The 18687-nt window shown below is 40.9% G+C and overlaps 1 protein-coding gene across 6 annotated transcripts in view; it reads left to right on the forward strand.

The window, feature by feature from the left end:
- LOC136884941 (zinc finger protein OZF) overlaps nt 1-18687 on the forward strand; it is a 150854-nt gene that overhangs the window by 111750 nt on the left and 20417 nt on the right. For 4 of the 6 annotated variants that reach the window (XM_067157268.2, XM_067157266.2, XM_067157269.2 and 1 more), the window contains exon 5: nt 6563-7972. The exons of 1 other annotated variant lie outside the window; for it this stretch is intronic. In XM_067157268.2, coding sequence (XP_067013369.1) covers nt 6563-7439 — 877 coding nt within the window. In that variant the 3' untranslated portion in view covers nt 7440-7972. Of the gene's footprint in view, nt 1-6562; nt 7973-18687 lie in introns of those variants that run through there. One more of the 6 variants, XM_067157271.2, reaches the window with a different exon arrangement.

Genomic DNA, 18687 nt, shown 5'->3' on the forward strand with positions numbered 1-18687 from the left:
CTCCAAATACGGTGAGAGGTGATTTCATTATGAAGCCAAGCCAAGGATGAAGAGCAACCATCGACTAGCTCCTTGTCAGAGCACGTGGTGTTAAGACTTCTGGAAGCATTCACAGTTAAGGGTACAAGTCTTTTCTGCGATAATTTCTTCTAGTCTACGAAACTTGCGAATGGACTAAAGTGCAAGAAAACAAATCTTGTTAGTACCTTGAAAAAAATTTAGAAGAGAGGTGGCTACATTCGTCAAAAGCACCGTGGGTCCCTTGTACAGCACTTTGATTTACAGAGCTGGTGATACAACTCTTAACATCTTACCTAAAACTTAGAACTGGATGACTCTTCTCCTAAGGGGTTACTGAACACAGTGAAATTCTTCAAGGGTTGTAGTGCTATGGGTTTTGGTTTTTTTATGTTATAGTGGGAGGATTTTGGTAATAATCCGGAAAGGCCAGGTCAAGCAGCAGGGATACCTTTCTGGACAGTAATAAAGAATCTGAGGAAGGGAGAGATAAAGGAAATGAATAGTGTTTTAGGTAATTCAGGTGGACTCATAATTGATCCCAGGGAATCACTGGACATGTGGAGGGAATATTTTGAAAATCTTCTGATCGTAAACGGGAATATTCCTGGTGATATCGCGAACAACCCACCTCATGGGGAGGAGGAAAATGATGTTGGTGAAATTACGCTTGAGGAAGTCGAAAGGATGGTAAATAAAATCCAATGTCATAAAGCAGCAGGGATAGATGAAATTCGACCTGAAATGGTGAAATATAGTGGGAAGGTAGGGATGAAATGGCTTCATAGAGTAGTAAAATTAGCATGGAGTGTTGGTAAGGTACCTTCAGATTGGACAAAAGCAACAATTGCACCTATCTATAAGCAAGGGAACAGGAAGGATTGCAACAACTAGGCATCTTGGAAGGGAGGGCGCGATCAGTGGTTGAGAGGAAGTTGGATGAAAACCAGTGTGGTTTCAGACCACAGAGAGGCTGTCAGGATCAGATTTTCAGTATGCACCAAGTAATTGAAAAATGCTACGAGAGGAATAGACAGTTGTATTTACATTTCGTACATCTAGAGAAAGCATATGACAAGGTACCTAGGGAAAAGATATTTACCATACTAGGGGTCTATGGAATTAAGGGTAGATTGTTAAAATCAATCAAAGGCATTTATGTTGACAATTTCACACACCACACAAAACACTATCCTCCACCACAATAACACGCAGTTACCTACACATGGCAGATGCCGCCCACCCTCGTCAGAGGTTCTGCCTTACAAGGGCTGCATTCGGCTACAAATAGCCACACAAAATTATTTATTACGTTGACAATTGGGCTGCAGTGAGAATTGATGGTACAATTAGTTCTTGGTTCAGGGTACTTACAGCGGTTAGACAAGGCTGTAATCTTTCTCCTTTGCTGTTCGTAGTTTACATGGATCATCTGCTGAAAGGTATAAAGTGGCAGGGAGGGAATCAGGCAGGTGGAAATGTAGTAAGCAGTCAGGTCTATGCTGACAAATTGGTCTTAATGACAGATTGTCCCAAAAGCCTGCAGTCTAATATCTTGGAACATGAAAATAGGTGCAATGAGTATGGTATGAAAATTAGCCTTTTTGAAGACTAAATTGATGTCAGTAGGTAAGAAACTCAACAGAATTGAAGATCAGATTGGTGATAAAAAGTTGAAACAGGTAGATGATTTCAAGTGTTTAGGATGTGTGTTTTCCCAGCTGGTAATACAGTAAGTGAACTTGAATCAATGTGTAGTGAAGCTAATGCAATGAGCTTGCAGTTGCAATGAATAGTGTTGTGTAAGGAGGAGGTCAGCTCCCGGATGAAACCATCTTTACATTGGTCTGTTTTCAGACCAGCTTTGCTTTACGGGAGCAAAAACTGGGTGGACTCAGGATATCTTATTCCTAAGTTTGAACTAACAGACATGAAAGTAGCGAGAATGATTGCTAGTACAAACAGGTGGGAACAATGGAAGGAGGGTACTTGGAATGAGGAGATAAAGGCTAAGTTAGGAATGAACTCGATGGTGGTTGAAGCTCTACGCATAAACTAGCTTCGGTGGTGGAGTCGTGAGGCGAATGGAGGAGGATAGGTTACCTAGGAGAATAATGGTCTCTGTTATGGAGGGTAAGAGAAGTAGAGGGAGAACAAGACAACAATGGTTAGCCTCAGTTTCTAACGATTTAAAGATAAACGACGCCATAGCACTAGTTGCAAATAGAGGATTGTGGCAACGTTTAGTAAATTTACAGAGGCTTGCAGATTGAACGCTGAAAGGGATAACGGTCTATAATGATGTATGTGTTTGTTATAGTGTAGTATTTATATTTTACTTGTGTGTTCTCACCAGAAATGTTAATCAGCCGGGAGGCAAGGATGAGTAGCGGGGCAGGGAATACAACCTAAAAGATGAACATGATAAAATTTCAATTTATTCCCCTCAAGGTAATAATAATAGTTGTCATCCTATGGCCTCAGCTACCGTATGCAAGCATTCTAATTTGATGCCATCTGACTGCTTGCTAGTCAATTTCAACATTCTGTTTTACTCTAGGCCCACTAGATGGCAGAGTATACCGAATCCCTCTTGGGTGTCCGTGGCCGAGTTTCAGTGAATTTTTGTCGGGTAAACACTAAATGTGTAAAGAGAGGTCTTTTACACAGTAGCGGTGATTGGGGGGGGGGGGTCGGCCTCCAGTTTGTGGAGAAAAAATAAATTTTTATTCCATTTTAGCAAGCTGACTTTTTTAAAGTTTTGACAGACGGAAGAACCTAAGAGTTATTTTTAAAAAATGCCTGAAACTAGAGTTTATAATTTTTTTTGTACAGTCCCTATTGTTTTTTCACCCAATTTGTTCCTTTCATTTCATTAATTATTAAGACAAATACTTAGCGGAAATACAAAATGATGTTTGTTGCGGTTAACCAATTCATAGACTGCAGCACGTAGCATATGTTACAACGAATGGTAGGAGGGGTATATTTTTTGCCATGGTCAAAACACTGAGGTACGATTCACCCTCTTGCCAAGCGCATTTGTCATTCTGGCAGACTTACTCAGTAAATATGTCCCTGCAGTTCTATATGGTGTCTGTTACTTTGGTAGTATGTAGACAAAAAGTAAATGACATTTTAATTGTATAATCACGCCGAACTTCTATTTAATTGTGATACATATGTAATTATTGTCTCTCTGGAGAAAGTTTTATTGTACAGTCGTATTATTACCACACTGAAGTTGCTCTACTCAACCTTCACGTCTCTATTGAAATTTGCTCAGAGAGCATTAAAAAAGAGCTTACCATTTTGTAGCTATATTTTTTTCAATTTTTTTGTCCTCCTCCCACCCGCCTTAAACTCTCATACATTTTGCCATCTTGTGCCCCCCACTTTAACTCCCAGTCGCTGCTACTGCTTTTACATGCCAATATCGTACGGCATTGAGCGTCAAATGGACTTTTTCATAATCTATTGCTTAATGGATGATCTATTATTTTATGTTGAAATGGACTTTTTTCCGCCCTTCAAAAAGCTGACTACCTCTGCCGGGTTTGAACCCCCCTATCTTGGAATTCGGTTGCCGACGCTCTACCACTAATCTACAGAGGGCATTAACAGTATCGGACAGCTAAATATTTACTGCAAAATTTACCTTTTTTTACTGTTATTATCACCAACAAGAAATAACGGAGTACTGTAGTTTGAAATTCTAGTATTTATTCTATTGCTCGTTCATAATCATGAAACACTGGAGCTTACCACTCTGTTGCTGTGGAATCAAGTGCTAGGATGCAATTTCAAACACTGCTCGCACACAACACTACGTGCGAGTCAAGTCGAACATTTAAACTCCAATGTAATTGATGCAATTATGCTGTCAATAATGAAGATTTATCATTTAAATAAACAGTTTTACAGTATTTACATTTTAATTTGGAGCACCCAATGACTCAAATGTGTATTAGTATTATGTAACTAAGACACATATCTAGGTTAAGTTAGCCGGGCGGTCGGTAAAAACAACAGGGCAGGGATTTTAAGTTACATTTACTCGTAATCTCTGCTCTCATTGATGTATCACTACAGTGGTTAAGACCCGGTGAGTTGGCTGTGCGGTTAGGTTCATGCAGCTGTGAGCTCGCATCCAGGAGATAGTGGGTTCAAACCCCCACTGTCGGCAGCCCTGAAGATAGTTTTCCGTTGTTTCCCCTTTTCACACCAGGGGAATGCTGAGGCTGTACCTTAATTAAGGCCACGCATGCAATGTGCCCCTTTTAAAACTGTCCACATCCATTGGTGGGCTCCTTTGTTTCTCTTTTCACTCAGTCAGTTACAACAAACATCCATGCATCGTTTGAGGTGCAGACCTCCGAACCATCTCCAACTGCAAGACTGGGGGAACTTGAACTCAAAACTTTAACAAAAAATGTGTTGACCAAGGTCCGACTAACTCAGAATCTTCAGTTCCCAATGCCAATGTGCTAGTGACTATGCCGCAGACACAAGTAGCAAATACCTGCAGGAATAAGATTACAAAAGTTTGAGGACAGATTTTAAATGTTAAATTTTGAACAAAATAAGGCCCATTGGCAAAAACGCTCAAACAGGGCTAAACTATTTTTAAAATTTTTTTTAATGAACTGCAAATCCTCAAAATTTGAACACTTCTAGAAAACCACATGGCAGCCTCTCCTTGTCAGCTGCACATATATATATATATCAATATGGCTGCGTAGTACATTTCCTACATTATCTCTCTACACTACCTTATTCCAGACAAGGTTTCTTACACTCTGGTAGAATGCACCCTCATGCTAATTTCCATGTCCAGCCTTGTGTTCTGCATTAATTCACTCCCTAGGTCAGGGATGGCAAACCTTTACCAACTAGTGTGTCAGTTAAGGTCTTGCTTATTAATTTTTACTGTCTAGTTATTTTCCTTCAGAATTATCATGAAACCCATCATCTGACTTCAGTTAGGTATTAGTTTGCAATACACATAAATCCATTCAACTCAATGTATCATGATTTAATTTTGCAAACATCACTGAAAAATTACATTTCAAAACAGATAAATTGTAAGAATAAGGTATATTTTGTTGTTGTTGATGATGATGATGATGATGATGATGATGATGATGATGATGATGCTTGTTTAAAGGGGCCTAACATCTAGATCATTGGCCCATAATGGTACGAAATGTAACGACAGTTTAAAAGTCCAAAATCATCCACTGACCAGAATTCAAAATATATGACGAAGAATGAATGGATGAATATGAATTTAAAACAATCAGTGGATTCGACCTGCAATGCCCCACATTCCCAGAACTATCATAAAACAATAGTATTAGTGACCAAAGGACTGCTTCCAAAGCATGATCCTGAATCAGTGATGCTTGTTGTCTAAAGGGGTCCAAAATCCAGGTCATCGGCCCCTCATAATGGTACTTATCGCTAGTAAAGTAGAACCATGGTATTTGTTATGTTGCGGTACTAATCAAAAGTAGCGTAGACTCGCGGTATTCCACATATTATGGTACTATTCACAGGTATTCTAATATACACATGTAACACAGACCTATGGTGTTCCTCACATAATTGGTACCAATTACAAGCAACGTAAGCCCGTGGTGTTCCTCACATAATTGGTACCAATTACAAGCAACGTAAGCCCGTGGTGTTCCGCATGTAGTGGTACTAATCACGGGTACTGTAAACCACATCCTGATTCACACTCTGTTGCCACTAATCACAAACCTATTGTGTACCTAACATAGTAGTACTACTTGCAAGTAAAGGCGATCCATGGTGTTCCCCGCGTGATGGTAATAATTACAAGACAGTAGTCTCATGGTTCTAATTCGATCATCCCTTGGTCACCCCTTTTAGTCACCTTTTACAACTGGCAGGGGATAGCATGGGTATACTCTGCGTCCCCCACCCACAGGGGGATGTATGTTTGGTCCGCGAGAGCCATTTTATTTTGCTCAAGTCCGGTGGCAAGCCGGTTAGGACCCCCGCACATACTCGCCACCTGGAAAGTGCCATGTGGGAGTATCACATCACCCCGTGCTATGCCAGCGAAGTAGATTCGTGGAAGGTATATCTTTGCTTTAACCTAATATAATGTGTAAGAAAAGTATGGCCATGGAATTAATTGAGACATTATTGTATTAAAGCGTAATATTAAAATATCTTATGTTGCTAGATTTACAACGTATTTATTACATATTATAAACATTCAAATATGTTAGTATGTTGTTCCAACGTGCCACACAAGTCATGTTCAGTGGCAAGCATATCATAGGTTCGCCATCCCTGCCCTAGGTATTCGAAACTTTCAACAATTTCAAGGCTGTCATCAAGAATTTTCACAATGCCCTTATTGTTATCTTCATTAAATTTAGGATAAGTTATTTGATGAGTCACCAAAGTTTAATTGAAATTGTCTTGTCAAACCTTATCAGAATTAGTTGTGGAGTTTCACAGGCTGAAAATACAAATATTTACAAGAATTGTTTGTTGTCTTTTACAGTATCCATCCTTCCCATGTTGAATCGGAAGTAACAAATTCTCCAGAGAGGACGTGCAGCAGCGAGAATGGCAAAACGGGAAAATTGTTCTTGCGCAGTGAAGACCTACAGAAACTCCTGTCAACACACAGCCGAGTGATGTGGTGTTGTCACTTCTGTGGGAAAAGTTTTGAAAGCGAACAGCTTTTGAAGACTCACATGATAGACCACAACAAGGAGAAGGAGCCGTCTCTTCTTATTCAACCCGGGATGGACTCGGGGACAGCAAAGAATGAAAAGAGACTTTATTGCTGTGATCTATGTGGTATAAGTTCTTTTCATCAGGAGGATATTGTTAACCACATAAAAAATCATGCAGAGGTAAAGCAGTACAAGTGTAAACTGTGTCCCAAATCGTTCCAACAGCAGTCAAATCTTAGCAGACATTTGCAAATTCATCATGCAGAAGTATTAAGGCAGTTCCCTTGCTCGATCTGTAATAAAATGTTCACACGCCTTGACAGTTTGAAAAGACATGAATTACTGCACACAAATGAACGTAGACATTCATGTCCCCAGTGCGGCAGGTCATTTTTTGAACGCGGGAACCTTAACAAACATATATTGACGCATTCTGGAGAGAAACCTTTCACTTGCACGATTTGTGGAAAGTCCTATACTGAACGTAGCACGTTGAAAACCCATCAGATAGTACATTCAGACAACCAAAAACCTTATACTTGTGATATATGTGGTAAATCCTTTGCACAGCTTAGTAGTCTTAGAGTACATACTCGTGTACATACAGGTGAAAAACCGTATTCCTGTGAAATATGTGATAAGAAGTTTGCACACAGCAGTCATAAGAAGACTCATGTTTTAACACACAGTAGAAAATAGTTTATATGTAATGTAGAAAGATATGTTAATAGTAGGAACAAATCAGCAGGACTGATAATTCATTAAAGTATAAGGAAAACTGCAGAAAACGAACAGCGGTAAATGTTCAGTTGTAAATCAGGTAACTGACAATTGGAATTCATTACATGCAGCAGTATTAGAACATTTTTTCCAAAATTTTAAGATGTTTCAAGAAAATACTTTGTTTTATTTTTTGTGAGATTTCTATGGGATGGTAGTGTAAATAAATTAATTAATTTCTGCTAGAAGGCACTAGTCACTTTTTGATGAAAAATAGATTTTGATTGATACTCATTTTATGAAGATAGAAGCATCTGATCATGTTAAAACAGACAGCTGAATTTGTATTGTTCACTGTTAAAGAGAACTAATTTTTTTTTACAAATTGCTTTACGTCGCAACGTCACAGATAGGTCCCATGGCTAGGAGTGGCAAGGAAGCAGCCGTGACCTTAAGGTACAGCCCCAGATTCTGCCTGGTGTGAAAATGGGAAACTACGGAAAACTACGGAAAACTACGGAAAACCACTGTCCACTGGTAATGAGACAAAGTCTCTCATAGTGCATTGACACTGCTGGTGGCTCCAAGTAGCCTACCCAGTGGCCTCCACGGTATGCACTAGCCATGCGTCTTGGTGGGTACCAACTGATGAGCCCAACTTAATTAGCTGGAAAATTTATAATGTCCAATAACAGACCATTTATATTGGTATTATAAATTTGCTCATTTGGGACAAATATTTCAGGTTCCCTGTGGGAATCAACATGTATATCATCAAACCACTGTCTTCCGCTGACATATTGTATTGTAATTTACAGTCATGTTCAGATAAAAGACACTCCCATACATTAAGGTCTTCATGATTAATGTATGAAATTGTGATTAAGTGTGTATGGGAGATAATATCTACAGTTCACAGTTTTAAAATCTTTTCTTGGGCTGATACCTTTTTATGTTTAAGGGTGTTTTCAGCATCTGAAGGGGGTGTCTTTATTTGCGACTGCAGAATTTGTAATTGTAGGCAGTATTATAACTTTGAATGTTTCCTAATTGTGATATCCGACATCCATTGGCAATTCTGAAAGATAATGTTGTGTTTTTATTCCTTTTCATGTTGCTATGTACAGCATTATGGTATTTGTATTTTTAGATTTTTATACCCTTGTTTAAGTAAAAGATTTCTTGTAGTTGAAAAACTTCCTAGTAAAATGACTTTAAAAATAAACACAGAGTATTTTCATTTCCAGACAAAAGAAAATAATGGGCAATCTATATATATAAATAAATAAATATAATTATTAATGAATGTGTGTTTCAAATGGGCTCACAAACTACTGGACTGATTTCGCTGTATAGGGTTTAGGAAGTAGTTTGAATGAAATCCAATGGGTGTTTTTTTTTTAATGAGTAATTTTATGTAATTAAATTGCAAAGCCACAGCAAGATAGGATCAACCTTGGACAGACTGTTGCTAGGTGACAGCGACTTATTCTGTTTCATGATAGCCCAGCAAGGAGGATAGGAACATGCCACCACGTCTTATGAAGTACCTTTCCACATTTACTCCTAAACCACTGGAACAATTTCAAACAAACATGACACACTTACGACTTACTATCTTACTGTGGGGATAAGCCATCTGTAGTACCCGTAGGAGTGGGAGGGGAGTGGTACGTAAAAATAATTTAAAATAATGTCGAATCCATAGCTTTCGGGGTTGCTGAGATGAACAATGACACTCTGGATGCCATTTAAGTTAAAGTTCATCTTCCATTGGTATGGGGATTGAGAAGGGGTGAATAAGAGTATGTCCAAAATGATCCGATATTTGTGTTGAGTCCACAGTTTTCAGGGTCCCTAGCCTGATTGGTTACACTCCCTTTGACAGTCGGAATCTTGTACATCATATCTATTGTGTAAGGTATAAATACATACATTTTTTATTATTTCACAAGTAAATAATTTAACACCAAATTATAATCTCAAACTTAAACCTGTAGTACCGATTCATAAGAAAGGGGACCTGAAAAATTGTGAAAATTACAGAGGAATAAGCCTTCTTAACTCAGGCTCTAAGATATTTATAAACATCATCAAAAATAAGCTGTATACACACTACTCAACCCTCATTGGAGAAGAACAGAATGACTTCCAGAAAGGAAGGTCATGTGCAGATGGTTACTTTTCTCTCAAAATTTTAAGAGAGAATCATAGGGAATTCAACATATCCACACACTTAGCAATCGTGGACTACAAAAAAGGCTTTCAACAGAGTGTGCATGTTGGGTATTCAGCCCAAAGGCTGGTTTAATCCTCTACAGCTCCACCAACAGCTGTGATAGCTATCCCAGGTGTCACTGAAGAGGCATACTAGGGAAATAAGGAGCGAGATAGTTTCCCGTTGCTTTCCTTTCAACAGAGTAAACAGAGCAATATTAATAATTACCCTACATAACGATGAATTACCACAACAGTCCATTGAAGCAGTATCAAAATTATATGAAAACATCTTGATTGCAGTCAGGGTTAATAATACAATTTCACTATGGAAATCAATCAACAGAGGAGTATGCCAAGGTTGCAGCCTCTCCCCACTGCTTTTTATCATGCCCTTATAAAAGACTGGAGACGTCTCCACCACGATTGTATCGCAATCACCAGACACCTGAAATTAGACACACTTCTACCTGATGATCAAGTATTATTTGCCAGCACAGGGGATGAATTGCAACGCTGCATACAACATCTGCGTAGAACAGCCACCGAGTATGACATGGAAATATTTACAGAAAAAAAAGTTTACTTGTTTTCAAGGGCAAAGAACCAAATCCAAGTAAGATCTGTCAACAACAAACTGTTAGAAAGAGAGTTGTGATAATGATGCTTGTTGTTTAAAGGGACCTAACATCGAAGGTCATCGGCCTTTAGAAAGGTTAACACCTTCAATTATCTCTGCTACGTCTTGTCATTCAACAGTGATGTAGATATCTCTAATAAGATAGTGAAGTTGAACAAATCCATTGGCATAGTGAACTCAATAATGAAGCCATCCCTAGTACAGAGAGAGACAAAACTTGGAGTCTACAAATCGCTTAGCCGATGACGCGGCTACAGCTGATCTCGTCATCCGCTTTATGTGTGACGGTGGATTAATCAAGGGTATATAAATTAAAAGTGTACTGTTACTCAGGGAACACACGTTCCCTTGTGATTTGTTAATAATTTTTCGGCCTAATTCAATAAATTTTTGTTTTATTTTGTACTGCGTTTCCAAATTCTTTTGTTGAATAAATAATTTTGCATTTACTATATTTTAAATTTCTTTTCTACTAATTTGTTCTTATAGGATAGTTGTACTTCCTCTTAAAACAAAAATCACCACTACCATCACCACCATGCTAACTAGACCAATTCTCACATATGGAAGCGAAGCATGGATAATCAGTAGAAAAGATGAATCCAGGATCACAGCTGCTGAGTTTAAATTTATGAGACATACAGAAGGATACACAAGATGGGATTATAAAAGGAACAAAGGTGTGATGAAAGAACTATAGTTAGAACCTGTATTAAATTACACAGGAACTTACAGGAAGTACTGGCGAGACCACATCAACAGAATGCCCTAGTGAACAAGCAGATTGTACGATAGCAACCAAGGGGGACACGGTCTATTGGACGTCCAGCTAAAAGATGGACTGAGACCGTAACAGGCCTCCTGGCCTAGTAGGCTACTTGATTGGTAGATGATGATGATGATGATGATGATGATGATGACTGATTACATTATACGGTTGGCGTTAGGAAGGGCATCCAGCCGTAAACAGGGCCAAATCCACATGTACAACACAGTTCACATCCGCGACCCCACAGATGTGGGAAAAGCTGTAGAAGAAGAAGAAGAAGTTGGTATATAATAATGAATGCTTCTAACAATAAGTGGAATGCAAACAAAATTCTCGACATTTATGAATACGATTTTTTTCTACTTGCTTTACGACGCACCGACACAGATAGGTCTTATGGCGACGATGAGATAGGAAAGGCAGGAGTGGGGCAGAAGCGGCCGTGATCTTAAGGTACAGCCCCAGCATTTGCCTGGTGTGAAAATGGGAAACCATCTTCAGGGCTGCCGACAGTGGGGTTCGAACCCACTATCTCCCGGATCCAAGCTCACAGCTGGGCGCCCCTAACCGCACGGCCAACTCGCCCGGTAGTACGAAATTTTATGGAACTTAAGGCACCAAGATTATCTGAACAAAAATGAATGCTGCCTTTTGTTTAAAGGGACCTAACATCTAGGTCATCGGAACCTAATGGTACGAAATATAATGACAATTTAAAAGTTCAAAATCATCCATTGACCAGAATAAAAAATGTGATGAAGTATGAATGGATGGATATGAATTTAAAGCACTCAGTGGGTCTGACCCAGAAACTATCACAAACAATAGCTTTACTGACCAAGGCACTGCTTCTAAAGCACAATCCTGAATCGAGGATGCTTGTTGTCTAAAGGGGTCCAAAATCCAGGTCAACGGCCCCGCATTATGGTACTTATCGCTAGTAAAGTACATAGAACCATAGTATTTGTCATATTGTGGTACTACTCACAAGTATTGCACGTCCCACAGGTAACGCAGACCTATGGTGTTTCTCACATAATGGCGCCACTCATACGCAACGCAAATTCATAGTGTTCCTCACCTAGGTGCACTAATCACAGGAAATGCAGACCCATGTGTTGCTCATATAGTGGTACTAATCACAAGCAAACCGGGCGAGTTGGCCGTGCGGTTAGAGGCGCGCGGCTGTGAGCTTGCATCCGGGAGATAGTGGGTTCGAATCCCACTGTCGGCAGCCCTGAAGATGGTTTCCCGTGGTTTCCGATTTTCACACCAGGTAAATGCTGGGGCAGTACCTTAAGGCCACGGTCGCTTCCTTCTAACTCCTAGGCCTTTCCTATCCCATCGTCGGCATAAGACCTATCTCTGTCGGTGCGACGTAAAGCCACTAGAAAAAAAAATCACAGGTAACGCCCAGACCCGTGGTGTTTCTCACATAATGGTACTAATCACGGGTACTGTAAATCCCATCCTGATTGAAACTCTGTTGCTACTAATCACAAACCTATTGGGTACCGAACATAGTGGTGGTACTCGCAAGTAAAGGCGACCTATGGTATTCCCGCGTGATGATACAAGTAGTTTGATGCTTCTAATACAATCATCCCTTGGTCGCCCCTTTTAGTCGCCTCTTACGGAGGTAGGGGATACCGTGGGTGTATTCTTCGTCTGCGTCTCCCACCCACAGGGAGTTCTAAAAACAAAAGGAAATTGTTATTAGTGAGTTGCGATATTAAACCACTGAAGTTCACGCGCGCGTCTAAAAACAGCCAGCGCTTTCCCCGTCTGATCATCTTCAAGTTTAGAGGCTTCAAGTACTTGACCGCAGTAAACTCTTAGGCTTCAGGGACACCCTGAAGACAACGATCATGGCCACCAAGCCAGCTGGTTGCTCGTACGCCGTCTAGGTGTGGAGTCAACGTCCTGTGTTCTTTACTCTTTGGCCAGCTCATATGGCGCAAAGTGAGAGTCAGTTATTGACGGTCGTGAATTCCATGTAACTCATCCCAGTTTTGGTTTTTAAAGTTAATTCACCACCGTATTTCCAAATGCTCGAGCCAACACCACCTGAACCCAGTCCGTATGTACCACAAAACCCAGAATATGAATGTGAATACATATTAGAATTGGCACAATCATTGTTTCCTGACGAAGATGAAGGAGAAGAAGAAGATGAAGAGGAAATGTCAGAACCATCGAAAACGTCAATCCTTTCAGTTTTTCGAGAGCCTCATCCGAAGGTAGTTGCTTTCGGCAGCATATTTGATCCCTCGAAAAAACGTCAACGTCATCGAGTCATCAGGAATGATTTAGTAATCCCAAGTTCAATGGTCGACAGCCAATTTTGTAATGCTACTTATAAAACAATACAAGGTAAACTTGTATCCATGATAGACAAGAAGTTTAGTCATTATCATCATCATCATATCCCAGCTCCAGTTTTCCGGGTGTAGTGTACAAGCGCTTGCCACTTCTTCCTGTCGAAGTATACTTTCTGTTCTTTTATGTCCTCCCACTTGACGTTCCTCTTGCTGACTCCGATTTCACTGTGTCTATCCTTCGATTCCTTGACCTCCCAGCTGGCGTCTCCCCTTTCACTTCTCTGTCAACGTTATTCCTTGCTGTTGTCGTTCTGTGCATTCTCATAACATGTCCAAACCGTTACAGCCCGCGTCTTCCTAAAAGCTCGGTAACATTTCTAATATTGTCCTTCCTAGTCTTTTTGGTTCGTAGTTCTGATGAATTTCACCCCCCACGGTATCCCCTGCCTGTCGTAAGAGGCGACTGAAAGAGGTCCTGGGGGCTCTTAACTTGGGAGCGTGAGTTGGCAACCACGGGGCCCTCAGCTGAGTCCAGGCATTGATTCCACTTACTTGTGCCAGACTCCTCACTTTCATCTATCCTGTCCGACCTCCCTTGGTCAATCCTTGTAGTTTTTCGACCCCGACAGCATTAGAGCACTCGAGGCCTGGGTAGTCTCATCTTTATGCCCTTCGTGGCCCTTGTCTTTCTTTGGCCGGTAACTTCATATTTCAAAGTGTTGGATCCCTTCCATTTTTTCCTTTCTCATTAGTGTTATATAGAGTATGGCTGCCTAGTTGTACTTTCTCTTAAAACAGCAATCACCATCACCTCTGATGAATTTTATTTCTGTTGACTGGATTTTACTATTATCCTTGTTATATAGCATACATGTTACGAGTCCATAGCTGAAAATTGGAATGAGGTAGATATGAAATATGGTCAGTTTTGTTTTCTGGGGGTATTCTGTCACCCCACAGTAGATTTCTCACTTGAAAATAAAACTGAAAAGCTTTCTGAGTCCTATTAAGCATTTCTTGGTTTATTGTGTTATCTTTTGAAATTATACTTCCAAGGTATTTGAAGTTAGAAACAGACTGTAGCAGAGTTTCCTCTATGAAAATGTTTGAATCTGTGTCTTTCCTGTTGATAGACCTAGTCATTTCAGAAGTTCTTGTTTTATTGATGTTGATGTTAGTCCACTTTCCATTCTAACGATATAGTTTTTTTTTTTTTTTTTTTTGCTAGTTGCTTTACGTCGCACCGACTCAGATATGGCGATGATGGGACAGGGGAGGGCTAGGAGTGGGAAGGAAGCGGCCGTGGCCTTAAGGTACAGCCCCAGCATTTGCCTGGTGTGAAAATGGGAAACCACGGAAAATCATCTTCAGGGCTGCCGACAGTGGGGTTCGAACCTACTATCTCCCGAATACTGGATACTGGTCGCACTTAAGCGACTGCAGCTATCGAGCTAGGTACGGTTTAGTTTCTGCTGTACTTCTGCTTCGTTTTCTCCCCAGATTAGAACATCATCTGCAAATATTAGTGTGTTAAGCTCTTTGCAATGTTTTGTTTTTTGCTAGTGGTTTTACGTCGTACCGACACATAGGTCTAATGGCGACGATGGGATAGGAAAGGGCTAGGAGTTGGAAGGAAGCGGCCGTGGCCTTAATTAAGGTAGGTTATAGCCCCAGCATTTGCCTGGTGTGAAAAAAGGAAACCACGGAAAACTATCTTCAGGGCTGCCGACAGTGGGATTCGAACCCACTATCTTCTGGATGCAAGCTCACAGCCGCGCGCCCCAAACCGCACGGCCAACTCGCCAGGTAATACGAGCTTTTAATTTCCACTACGGTGCCTAATTCTCTCCGCGTGGTAATGGATGCAGTAGCGGCAGCTGACAGTTTACTAACGGAACTCTGGTAATAATAGTGGTGACAGCCAATATCTCGTATTTTCGACGATCCATCCGAAAGGGACATCAGCACTCTCACCAAGACCGCGTTCACCAAAGGAACAATTAGACATGTGTTACAATTACATGGAAATGCGGTGTAATTATACAAAACAAAGCCATTTACCGAGCAAGTGGCTGTACGGTTGGGTCACATAGCTATCAGCTTGCGTTCCGGAGATAGTGGGTTCGAACCCCACTGTCAACAGACCTATCTGTGTCGTTGCGACGCACAGCAGGTTGTAAAGAAAAAAAAGGACATAGTATTTGACTACACATTACGAAAGCAAGACTTCATTCTCCGTTTACCCACCAGGGTTGGTTTTTCTCTCGGGCTCAACAAAGGATCCCACCTCTACCGAACCCCTGTGGGTGCGGGCAGTAGAATAACACCCTCTGTATCTCCTCCCTGTCGTAAGAGGCGACTAAAGGGGGCCCCGAGGGCTCTCAACTTCGGAGCGTGGGCTGACGACCACGGGGCCCTTAGTTGAGTCCTGGCATTGCTTCCAGGTTCCTCACTTTCATCCAACCTATCAGACCCCCCTTGGTCAACTCTTATTCGTTTCCAACCCCGACGCTGTTAGGTTTCCGAGGGCTAGGGAGTCTTTCGTCGATACCTTCATTTTTCGAAGTGTCGAACCCCTTCCATTTTTTCTCTCTGGTTAGTATTATATGGAGGAAGGTTACCTAGTGGTACTTCCTCTTAAAACAATAATCACCACCACCACCAGCAGCACCACAGAGAGAAGCAGCATACTAACACCGTAGTAAATGGATACACATCGTTCAAGATCCCATCCTGCTCGCTGGAAGGAATTCATGATGATGATGATGAAACTCATGGGAGCGTTCGTGCTGCAGTAGCCCTTTCTGGCCCAGTTAGGAAAACGATTACAAACTACCTCACTCGTCATCTACCGTAGCCCCAGGGGCTCTGAACTTTGGAGCGTGGGTTGGCGACCACGGGGCCCTCAGCTGAGTCCTGACATTGCTTCCACTTACTTGTGCCAGGCTCCTCACTTTCATCTATCCTATCCGACCTCCCTTGGTCAACTCTTGTTCTTTTCCAACCCCGACGCTATTAGGTTTGCGAGGCCTAGGGAGTCTTTCATTTTCACGCCCTTCGTGGCCCTTGTCGTTCTTTGGTCGATACCTTCATTTTCCGAAGTGTCAGACCCCTTCCATATTTTCTCTCTGATTAGTGTTATATAGAGGATAGTTGCCTAGTTGTACTTCCTCTTAAAACAATAATCACCACCACCTCATCTACCGTAGTATGCCTCAGTTTGGTGTCACCATCGGCTTTGCGATTTTCTTAGAAGTGCATAACCTCTGGAGGTGGTTTTTTAAGGATATTGGACTGACGACCTAACAGACTTAAAATTGATATTTTGGTCATTTTTGTGAAACGTTTTTTATGGCTAAAATTAAAAGGATTTAGTTTCTTTTTTTCTTGTCACGAAGTTATTCCGCTGAATTCAAACAATTTATCACTGTAATAATGCTTTTTTTTGCCAATTGAAATTTTAAATTTAAATCCCATTTTCTCCCATAATATTCTGCCTAATATAACAAAATTTGTATGGTATACGTATCACAGCTATATTAAGAAACCTGCGTATGGAATTTTTGATTGCAAAATGTTTTCAACTAATGGGGATTTTTAAAATCCAAAATTTTAGAACTTAAGAATTACACGAGTTTTAGTACTATATATCTCCTTATATAAATTATGTACATAAAAATCGATACGTAGTACTTTTTAAAAGAAGTATTATCTACCTAATTACGAATTCATATTAACATGTTAATTCAATTTCATGAAAAAATGGAATTAAAATTTCGAAAACAAAAAGTTATTTTGGAAAATCTACTAATTGTATATGAAAGAATTGTTCCTGATATCTATACTTTTATATCGGTGACATACCCACAAAGTTTCGTGAATATAGTTATCTCCAGAGTGTCGCCGTAATTCTCATATGTAACATGCTCACTGTCTTTCAGGTGAACTTGCTAGATCGAATAAAAGAGGGCCTCTTGGATACAAAGCGCCACGTTTCAAATCAAAGAAGGTGGAAGACCGTGGTCGTCGCTATATAGAGGAGCAGCCCAAGCCGCCTAAGCCTTGCGTTGTTCCGTTCAATTCGTTACCAGTAAAACCACCTAAAGTGACCATCCGTCAGCAGCTCGTCCTGGAGCCCAGAGTCCCTTCTTGTCGAAGATTACCGCGGCTGCACAGTTTTGGAGGTTACGCACCGGTATTACCAGGAGTGGACATCGTGTCCGGTACAGAAGGACCTCCAACGTGTGAGACTTGTGGAAAGGTAATCATCAACCAAGATTACTACCACAGAGAACTGAGGGAGTTCCTTTGTCTCCACTGCGTCAGAGAGAAGAAATACAGACTATTGGAGAAATTCAACCTGAGTGAGTTCAATTACTTCCGGCCCGCTCGTGACTACCAATATATTTTCGACGATCCATTCGAGAGGGACATCACCACTCTCAAGAGGAAGGTTGCCAAGACCGCGTATATGGCTTGGTACACGCCTAAACCCTACGTTGACACCTAAAGATAGAATTTCGATGTTAATCTATCGTTTTGTAAATAAAATAATACCGTGGAATGCATTTAGTGCTGCCGTGTTGCTTGATCCGAGGTTTAACAACAACACATTGCACTTATACATGGGGACGAACATTGACGCCTCGCCTCACACCACTGCACTCTAGCGGCATCTCTGTGTCTATTGCCGGCTTATTGCATTTACTACGTCTACTGTAGCCAGACTTGCCAAATCGTCCACTGAACTCGACGCGAAGAAACGTAAAGACTGAATAAAGTGGTTTGGCAACCTATCCACACCAAACAAGGATCACTTAGAACTCGTTAACTCAGCAGGGCGCAGGATGTGATTGACAGCTGGCTTCCAGCTCTCTTCCAGGAACCTAGGCCGTTGTGTTTAGTCCCCAAGTATACTTTGCCAGGTAACCCAGTGCAGTGGTACCATTCCTGTTTGGAACATTGCGGTGGGCCAGAAACAGAGACGTAAAATTTCAAGGTTTTCATATTAGGTAAAAATAAAAATAAAATACAGCAGCACTTATTTCAATGACGCAATTAAGGGTTGTATTTCGATGCCGATTCCCTTGCTGCCAGCGTAAAGTAAGGAACACTTTGTGTCACATTCCCTACTTTATATACAGTAAATTCCTAAATATAGATAGTCGCTAAAGTATCCGTCCATTCACTGGCGCGACAGGAAATGACGGTGAGTATGAGAAAGGTAGCAAGGAAATCCACAAGGAGAGGCCAGACGCTGCGTCCAACCGATTTCAACGA

This window comes from Anabrus simplex, chromosome 13 (genome assembly GCF_040414725.1).
Source record: "Anabrus simplex isolate iqAnaSimp1 chromosome 13, ASM4041472v1, whole genome shotgun sequence".
In the NCBI taxonomy this organism is placed as follows: Eukaryota; Metazoa; Arthropoda; class Insecta; order Orthoptera; family Tettigoniidae; genus Anabrus; species Anabrus simplex.